Consider the following 9,932-nt stretch of genomic DNA (forward strand, 5'->3'; position numbering starts at 1 on the left):
GCAAGAAGTTATTTTATCAACTTTGCAAAAGGAAGATGGGGTTACAGGTAGCCATTTGATTGCACCACTGCTTTCAATTCAAGAAACAGGTCATATTAAATTCTAGACTATTAATTATAAACCCACTTCACAGTTTCAACAGGAATTTTCATTACAGTACATCGATTACTTCTATAAAAACAATCTGCTTAGAGCAATGATTGTAAAGACTTCCCGTCCATTCTGGTTGCCCAGATATTGTTATATTTCACTAAAGATTTTATCAGGTACTTTTGCTAAGTATATTACTCACTACAAAGGCAACGCTACATTTCTAATTAGAGTATTTGAAAACATAATGAGGTCCAGTCCACAGTGAATGGTGTTGATTCCTTTAAATAAGTTGCTTCACAACCACAATTTTCTAATTTCATTATTAATTTTACAGGGACATACACTATTGAAGTTTACATGTATTGGTAAATATAAACACTGAGTACCCATGTAAGCATACACCTGTAAGTCAACACAGCAACTTGATTATCAGGTTGTTACCAAAACATACCAAAGGTGGTCTTATTTAAAGCATCAATACCTTCAATTACCAAAGCCAGAAAATCAATTTACTTGCTTATCACATATTTAACAGGTCTCTTATTAAAAGAATTGGTTCTTAATTGCTTTATGTCAATTAGCCCCATAGCCAAGATCCTGAAAGAATTATAACTAAAGTAATTTTTAAAAATAGTGCAGAAATACGTTTCAAAGGAAGGGGTAGTCAGCAATTGAACCAAAAAGAAACCAAGTCAAAAATCTAACCTCAACAGGTCACTTTCAAATTGAGGATTGGTGCAGATGGGTATCTGTGACTCGAGGTGATACTTAGGCCCATAAACTTTAAGCTACAGATAACTCCAGACACCTTGAAACCGGCTCCACAGCTCTAAGGGCAAAGCTGTGATGATGGGAAGCATCTTCCAAATCCCGAACCCTAATACTTCTTACACCTGTACTGTAAAGGACTATAAGCAGTCACAAATATGGGCAATTAGTCTACAAAATCATTCCTTTACTTCCCATCCTTGCCAAGAAATCTTATTTTGTCTTGTCTGCTCCTACTTAATGCTCAAGGAGAACAAAATATTTAGCATTAAGAAGAGTTCAGATCTCTTCTTGCAGAAGCATACAGTCCTGGTACACAAGTGTCCCAGCAAAACCAGTTTATTTTTGTCCTAATAGTCTAATTTCAAAATCTCAGTTATCCTTCCACCCAGAAATGTCATTAAGTTAAGCCACTTAAAAAAACTGGACTTATAAGAGTGAAAAGTTTTGAGTGAGAAAAATCCAAAGTTCTGGTTTTTCCAACTATTTTATATACCTTACCAACTTCAGTACTCTGTGGATACAGAATCTCTCAGGTAAAGCCCAACCGAGTTCCATTTACAGAATAATTGTGTAATTTGCACAAAGCCTGAGGTAACAGTAGGGCACTGAGCAAACAAGGGGAAAAGCAAACCTAGGTAAAAGCTGGACAACGACTAAGATTGAGAATCAGAAGTTTATATTAGTAAGTTCTCCTATACAAATCTTGGGAAAAAAACACGCAAATTTTTAATAGCTAATTATCAAGTCAGTTAAGATCTTTATTTCAGTGTTTCCATGGCAAAAAAACCCAAAAACTCAAAACAACACCCTCACATTTAACAGAACATCTTAAATACCTATTTTCTACATCCAGTTTTGCTGTACCACAACATTTACCAGATAGCATGTTACAGGAAACACTGCAGACATCCATCAGCTAGACAGCAAAACTGACTTCAGAGTTTTATGCCCTCTGAGCCAGACTCATGGCTTGGTTTCAAATTATTTAGCCAGACTTTAGGGCATGCTGGCTACTCAATTATTCCTTCTCAGAGGAAAAAACAACTAAAGGGTAAAATGTGGCAGCAAAAGAACAACCCACTTTGGCAATATGAGCATATAAATCACTACAGCCTAACTATAGCACAAAGCCCCAAGTTCAAGTTGTGCCAACACAACTGTGCAGGGAGCTACACTGTAAAGTCTAGTTCTGATGTGAGTTAAAAATAACTTCACAAAAGGAGGCTAGCTGAAATCCACAACAACTTTGGTAATGTAATACATTAAAGAAAATAAGCCGTCATATATAACAATGATGATACAATAAACTGTGCTGTAGAAGAAAGTAAAACACTAATTACATCCTAGTTTATTAGAAAATTTATGAGTGGTGCTGGGGTACCACAGCTGCTGGGAGTGGACAGCTTACCAGAAAGTACCTTACTAGAGCCTCCAATTCAGAAAGAACACAGCAGCAGCTTTACACTGTTTCTGAATGAAAAGTTGAAAAAAAACATTGCTCAAGCTTAAAATGTTTTCTAACTCTTAAAACATTAAAAAAATCCTTAATACCTGGTACAATGCAACTAATTTTTATGTATACATAACTAGACTTTTTAATCAAGATTTTATAAAAGCAAGTGATTTTATAAAAGTCACTGCTACTGGTATCACAAGATAGCACACAATGCATAGTTTCTCTTTAACCCTTTCTAAAACAAATGGTACTGAAGTAAATTTTGTCTTAAAAATGCTAAAGAACTAAAATCATTATATAATCATAAATAGTGATTTTATAAAGTAACTTCCAAAAAGAATATAATAATGCAGCAGAAGACCTGAAATCACTAAAGACAATTTGTACTGAAGCCTACACACACATTAAAGACCGATACTATGATGCTGTGAACTGTTACACCACCACTCAAATAGATGGAGCCAGCCCTAAAAGAACTCACACTGCAGTAGTACAAACACACCCATAACTAAATGGGTGTGCTTTCTGCACACCCCTGAGTCTCCTCTCACAAAAGCAAGGGGATTATTACACTATGAGAATCTAGTCACTCCACATAAGTAACATCCTGATTGGCAGAGTCCAACTGTACCATATTAAAATGCAAGAGAGCTCCTAGTTCAGAACTCCTGCTAAATCTAAGGAGACAGGCAGGATTGGGGGTCAGGGGTGTTCACACTAACACAGACAAGACCAACAAGCAAACAGCCAAACTCAAATATTAAACACTTCTTTTAGGTATCAGAAATCAGCTTTTAAATAAGAGGTGAACTTCGTAAGCATCTGTAGATAGTTGTCTCTGAAGGCACGACAGGAAATAGTTTGGTAGAAATGTTTTAGACCAGGCTGGCATAATTTATGAAGATAAGGTCAACAACTCTGAAATGTGCCACACTTGTTTGTGAGAAAAAGGCTTTTTTGTGAGCTCTCAAGTTCAGACTTCTAAAGTCTTTCTTGTCTGCAAGCGTGGAGAAACAGAATATTCTGGAGGAACGGCAAGGGAAGTAATGGTACAAGCAGCATAAACATATTTTTTTTCAGTCCAATGTGCAACGGGGTCTGGAAGAAGCCAGGTACTGCCAAGCACTGTAAGGATGATGCTGGTGAAAAGATGAGTATGCAGCAGGAATCAGTTTGGCTGAGCAGACAGAAAGATGCAGGTCTGGAACAAAAGAAAAGCAGACAGAAAAAGATGCCCGAGATGTGAAGAACTAGAAAAACAATTAAATAGAATTGTTCTAGTTACCATCTTAAGGAACAGGAAGCTGCAATGGAAAAGATTAAATGCAGCACTGCCTGCTAAATGTCACTTATCTTTAAGAACATGACATGCACACATTCCAGTATGAATCACAAGGATCTATTCAGGAACAGAAAAGTGCCTCTGTTAGTCATGAGGACGAAGGTATCCACTGAACTTCCATCTACAACTGTGATTATCCAGAAAGGAGACACACAATGACAGCTGTCAAACGCATGGCCTGCGACTTCCTGGATCCCAGGAGCTGTTCCTAAAGAATGTTTAGGACACATCCATTATCTTTTTCATCCAAGATACAAAGAACATTAACACCAAATTTGCTATGCTAGGTGAAGGATGTGGTAATTCAAAAGACAAAGTGCTAATCCTATAAAGTCATAGTGCCAATTTGAATGTATTCATAAAACCTGATGAGTTTAACCTCATACCAGAAGGCATTCTACTAAATGAGGTACTGCCTGTTCTCCTGCAGCTGGCATAAATTCAGTCTTATGTGCTCTGGCTAATTCAACAGAAATGTGCTTGGGGATGCACACCTGACCAGGATCACATGTCTATTCATGCAGCCCACAGACTGGTCACTCAGAATCACCACCTCCCAACATAAGCAGAATTACATTCATTCAAGCTTCACTAGAATTTTTATTTGTTGAATAATAAAAGTTAAGATGAGGAACCATGGAAGAAAAAAAACAACTTGGATCTACTACTTTCTCTGCCTGGAAGGCAGCCAAAATAAAAACTGCTTTTCAAAAATCTTACACTAAGTATATATCTGTTAAAAAAATAGAAAATATAAGAAAATATTACTTAAATTAGGATACAGAAGTTTAATAACTGCCAACTTGTCACAAATAAACTGCTCAACAAAAAAGTATATACTTTTGTATATTGAACTTTTAGTGTTGGCCAATATACTATATTGCACTTATATTTTTTGTTCCGTTCTCATGAAACTTAAGTTACACAATGATTGAAAATAGTATTAAAGTAAATAAGCTTGTTTATGCAATGGTTTTAGAAGATAAAATCATCAAACCCCATGTATAAACATGCATTTTCCATCTGGCTTACCAACTACAAGATCAAATTCAGCTTAGTTCTAAGAACGATGGTTCTCAGAAATTTTCCAGGAAAGGCTCTCCTGCTGTTGGGATAGCACATCGAAGTGCACAGAATTACAAGATGAAAATAGCTATACATGGATAATGCTTAGAATCCAGTATTTTTATTCCTAATGCCTGCATTCAAAATTTTATGAAGTGATGAACCAATTTACAGATATGACAACTTAGACAATCCAGTTCAATAGTATTTTGGGCAGATTAAATATATCTATTTATTCCTAGAGAGGAAAACAAAATGTATATCTAACATGGATCACTGATATTGTTCACAGTGATGGTTCAGGTACAGCAATGTCACATCTCTCAACTAAATCCCTGCAATGTCCTGTTTTAGATAAAAAAATAGAAAAGCATATGATGGAATAAATTAATTTCCAGTCCAGAAATCAATTGATTTTATGAACACATCTTCCCTCAATTGAGCATTTTAGCTCAAACTTCAGTAGGATTCTCTAATCACCATGCAAAAATAAAATTTTTATATATGCTGGAATAAATCCAATTTAATGGGTCAATTATAATTATAATAAATAATAATAGGTGTACACCTACATGGCCTTTTTCTACATAAACAAGGTGTCAGATGCCACTCACACATTGCATTTTCCTGGCAGCAGACCACAATTTTTACTTTTCCTTTTATTTCAGTATCTTTCCAGCAGAACAAACCCTTAAATAGATGGAGGAGTACCACCAAGTAGATGATAAACTATGACATGTGGGCTGAACACGCAATTGGGAAAGTGAGTGGTGAGAAGAAAGTGACTCTAGTGGAAATAATTTCAAATACTTTTGCCACCAGATAAAGCATTCACATCACATTCAAGACACCTGACAAACTTGCAAGGAAGGGCTAAAGCTTTCATTCCAAAACACGTGAAATACATACATGCATTCATGGGTGTATGCACAAAACCTCATCCAGAGTTCACTGAACATTCAGGTAATCACTGTCTGAAGAGCCATCCCAGCACTGGTCCCAGGAGAAGCCAGGCTGCCAGCCTCACACCTCTTTTCAGCAGGGGAGAGGGAAATGCTAACCCAAGAGAGTGGCTGCTCAGAACACCCTGAGAACCCACACGTATTTGACCATTTGTTCCATGTTCTTAGATCTCACCAGTGCCCAGAAGAAAGACTTCCCAGCCTTAGAAACAGAATTTATAAAATTTAAGCTCATAACATAGGACTTGGTACACAAGAGCAATAAAATAGTGACAAAATCCGTTCTTAAATTTAAAGTATCTTTAAACAGACATCATCTGTATCCAAGAATTATGATGAAAAATAGGAAAACAAGTACCAAATTACAAGCACTACACAGTTCCACACAGAACAGCAAAAAATTGAAAAGTAATTTCAAATGCCTTTCCAGATGCTACAAAGTGTTGCCTTGCCACTTTTTAAAAAGGCAGTAATATCTGCACTACTGCTATTATCACATACAGGAAAACCTTTCCAAACAACAATATGAGGATTCCAAAGGTGTTCAGGACTAGGCACAGTACCAGCCCAAAACCTAACAGATTTAGGTTTCCACCAATAAGCTTGCACTTCCATTTCCCAGAGAACAATTCCAGCTTTTGTTTCTGGCTTATCTCACAAGTTAAATTTTAAATCTAGAAAATAATTTTAGGATCTTTGTTTTTCCCATTCTAGGTTTGTTTAATTTCTTCATCTACAATAAAATTTGCTCAGTCTTTTGTCCCTTTCTGGAGCCATCTTAGAATTTAGCAAAGGAAAGTTATTTAAGGGTCTGCTACGTTTGCAGTGAATAGAGCACTACAGGAGAGCAAAATCAGTGACAAGGGGAGTGAGATATTGTGCGTCATTTAAAGTTTGCCTGAAACGTCACCTCTGAGAGGGAAGATGCAACTCAACAGCTATTTTAACTCGCTATTAGATCCAGTCTGCCTTAGCTATACAGAATATACAGCGAAACTTCCTACAACATTAATTCAATGCAAATCTTGCAGCACTCAGCTGTCCCCAGCCTACAGCAGTTTTAGCCCTGAACAAGTGTACTCCAATTAAAATTCTCACTTCCTTTTTTCTTGTAATTTTTAAAATAACCTTATCTTTACACACAAGGATATCTTAAAACACACAAAAAGGCGAGCTTCAAGTACTTGTGAGCAAAACCGAAGAACACACAAAGGCACGCTGTAAGTCATTACATTACACATGTAGTAGCTCCATCAAGGTGGTATTTCCCGTTGTAAGATCCCAGAAACATGCAACGTCCACAAAGTTAAAAAAAAAAAAACAACAAAAAGAAAAAACCGCCCAAAAGTTAAATGATGCTTCGCCTTTTGTTCTTTTGACACTTTTCTATACTTTACTCGCGTAGCAACAGTTTAGGAGTTGTTCGGCTATACAAGAAACATTAAGAGTAGATATCCCCCCAGTGTAACCTTTCCTTCCTTTCTACAGAAGAACAGAGAATCCAGGTTAAAAGTTCCAGGCGTTATCCCTTTCCCATGGAAGTCAGGGCCCGGACAGCCCACGCCGTGCCGCTTCCCCGGGCGCTGCCTCGAATCCTTCAAGCGCCCACCTGCTCCGAGAGGCTGCAGCGCCTCCCGCGACCCCGCAACTTCTGCGGGGCCCCGAGGGCAGCACCGCCCCCCGCCCAGCCCGGAGGGCTCCTATAAAACTATACCCTCGGTAAGCGAGGGAGCTTCGGAGAGCGGCTGCCTCAGGAGGAGCCTCCCCTCACGGCATCCCTTACCTAAAAGGAGCAGCTTGACCTCCCTGGCCGCCTTCTCGCCGTCCTCCCGCAGGTTCCTGTCGATCATCTTGCTCCTCTCCACCGCCGCCTTGTCCTCGGCGCTCAGCGTGCAGCCCATCTTGGGAAGGGGCTGTTTGGCTCCGCCGGGAGAACTGAAGCAGGGAGCGGCGGGGCTCGGCGGCGGGGAGGCGCTGAGGAGGGAGGGGGAGCGAGTGCTGCCCGCTCGCTCTCTCCTTCCCCCGCTCCCTCACCTGGGGCGCAGCGGCGTCGCGGGTACCGCGCGCCGGGCTCGGCTCACGGCCAAGAGGGGAGGCAGCGAGCGGCAGGGGCGTGGGGAGGCTCGGCCGGGGGAGCGCGGAGCGGCGACAGCGGGGCTGCGGACGGGCGGACCGAGGCCTCGCACCGGGGCCGCCGCTCCCGCCGCCGGCCCTGAGGCTGCTGCGCGCGCGGCACCGCCCCCGCCCCGCCGGAGGCGCGCGACCGCGCGCGCACCGCCCACGCCGCGAGGGGAGAGGGGAGGGGCGCGCGTGCACGGCGGCAAGAGCGGCGGGCGCGGCCGCGCGTGCGCACGGCGGCAGCCAGGCGTTTTGGGGCGGGGGGCGGGATGGGGGGAGCGGAAAGGGAGCGGGGCTGGAAGTGGCGGCACGGCGGGAGCAGGACGTGAATGGGGCTGGAATTGGCGGCACAGCGGGAGCGCAACGCGAACGGGGCTGGAAGCGGCGCGGCCCGTAACGCCCCCGCGCGCGAGCCCCGGGCACTGGCCGGGGAGGGGCTCGAATTTAAACGGCTGGCGCGCGGGAGGTTCCATTGCTTGGCGGGGCGGGGGAGCGCCGGGCTGGGCTGTGCCACTGGGTACCCCGGGGGGGGTGCATGAGCGGAGCTCATCGTCCCCTCCCGCCCTGTCCGTCTGTCCCGCTGTTCCCGCTGCCGGGATTCAGGGAATCGCCTCGGGGTGCAGCCCCTTTGGCGCTGGGTGCTGGCAGTCGGCCCTCGGGACGGGCAGTAGCCGGGCTCTTGCCTGCGCTGGTCGGTCAGCAGTGCTTTACCCCACAAGCCCAAAGCCAAACGAGCCGTCCCACCTCACGGCTCAAAGCCGCTCATCCCGCTCTCTTTTCTGATGCACCTTCCTTCATGCAGGTATATAAGTATTTTAATGGGGGAGGGGGTGCCAGGAGGATGGAGCAGGGCTGTTCCCGGTGGACGAGAGGTGAGAGGGAAATCGGAAACACATAGTTCTGCCTGAACGTGAGGGAGAGCTTCCCTGAGCAGTGACCGAGCCCTGGAACAGGATGCCCAGAGAGGCTGTGAGCCTTCCCCGCTGGAGATGCTCCAGAGCCGTTTGATGCAGTCCCATGGGCCTTGTGCTCTGGGATGACCCTGCTGGAGCAGGGAGCTTGGAACATGTTCCCCGCTGTGTTCCCGTTCAGTCTGACCCACTGTGATTCTCTGCCCTGTCTCAGAGCCCAGGCGTGGGTCTGTCTGCACATCTGTGACCTGTCAGATGTTGTTCTATGACTTGTTTTGCTCTTTGTTATAAAACCCCGAAGGAAACCGTGCAATGTTTACAAGTCTTTCCCCACCACGCACATGTTGCGCTGCTTGGATTGCAAAAGAAAGATCCCGTTACCCGATAATAGGATCGCAGAACAAACGGGGTTGAAGGGACCTCGGGATAATCCAGCTGAGCTGCGGTGTGACTGGGACCCACAGCCCCGTGTGGTGAGCACTGATAGGGTGAAGCTGTGATTTCACTGAAATTCATGGCTAGAGCTGTGCACAACCGATAAAACTTCATGAATCTCAGCAAAACATAAGGCACAAAAGTCTACAAGGCAAATCTGTTAAATTAAGATTCATCTTTCCAGTGAGTCCTTAGGATTTTTTGTTTCTATAGAATCTCAATAATTTCTGCCCCCAGAATGAGCTCAAAAAGAGCAGCATTTTACAGAACAGAAGGTGTTTTAGCATTACAGTGCAAAGACTTTAAGTCAGACTCAGCTATTACCATACTTAGCAAATTAAAAAGCTTTTTTCCTGTAATACTCAATGGAAAAGTGTATCAGATGTTCTATTTTTATTGGATGTGTTGTTTTTTCTTCTTTGCAGGGGACTTTGGATGCTGACAATGAATAAACCATAAGTAATGGTATAAAAAATGAAGCAGATAACGTTCAAACTACAACTTAAATATTTTTTCACATCCTCTGATTCGTAGGCATGCTCTCAGTCCTAGCAAAGGATGATTATAGAATTCTTTCTTAAAGAAACCCCAAAGTACATCAGTTCTCAAGACTTTATAAGACTTCTGAGACATTTTATTTGGCCATCTTCTTTGTCCTACTGCTATGGAGAATGCCGGGGCACCTGAGAGGTGTTCGTTGCTTCTCTGCCCTCCTGAGTTGTTCAGGTGCTTAGTCTAGTCCATTTTGTGTTTTCTTGGGCAGACTTCCACCCTGGTAC

The 9,932-nt window shown here is 42.9% G+C and overlaps 1 protein-coding gene across 4 annotated transcripts in view; it reads right to left on the minus strand.

The window, feature by feature from the left end:
* Positions 1-7,881, minus strand: part of GNAI1 (G protein subunit alpha i1) — a 32,661-nt gene extending 24,780 nt beyond the window's left edge. For 3 of the 4 annotated variants that reach the window (XM_064421899.1, XM_064421898.1, XM_064421897.1), the window contains exon 1: positions 7,473-7,881. In XM_064421899.1, the coding sequence (XP_064277969.1) occupies positions 7,473-7,590 (118 nt within the window). In that variant the 5' untranslated portion in view covers positions 7,591-7,881. Of the gene's footprint in view, positions 1-7,298; positions 7,341-7,472 lie in introns of those variants that run through there. The other variant, XM_064421901.1, reaches the window with a different exon arrangement.
* Between the last annotated feature and the right edge of the window lie 2,051 nt (positions 7,882-9,932).

The sequence above is a fragment of the Passer domesticus genome, chromosome 5, assembly GCF_036417665.1.
Source record: "Passer domesticus isolate bPasDom1 chromosome 5, bPasDom1.hap1, whole genome shotgun sequence".
Taxonomy (NCBI): Eukaryota; Metazoa; Chordata; class Aves; order Passeriformes; family Passeridae; genus Passer; species Passer domesticus.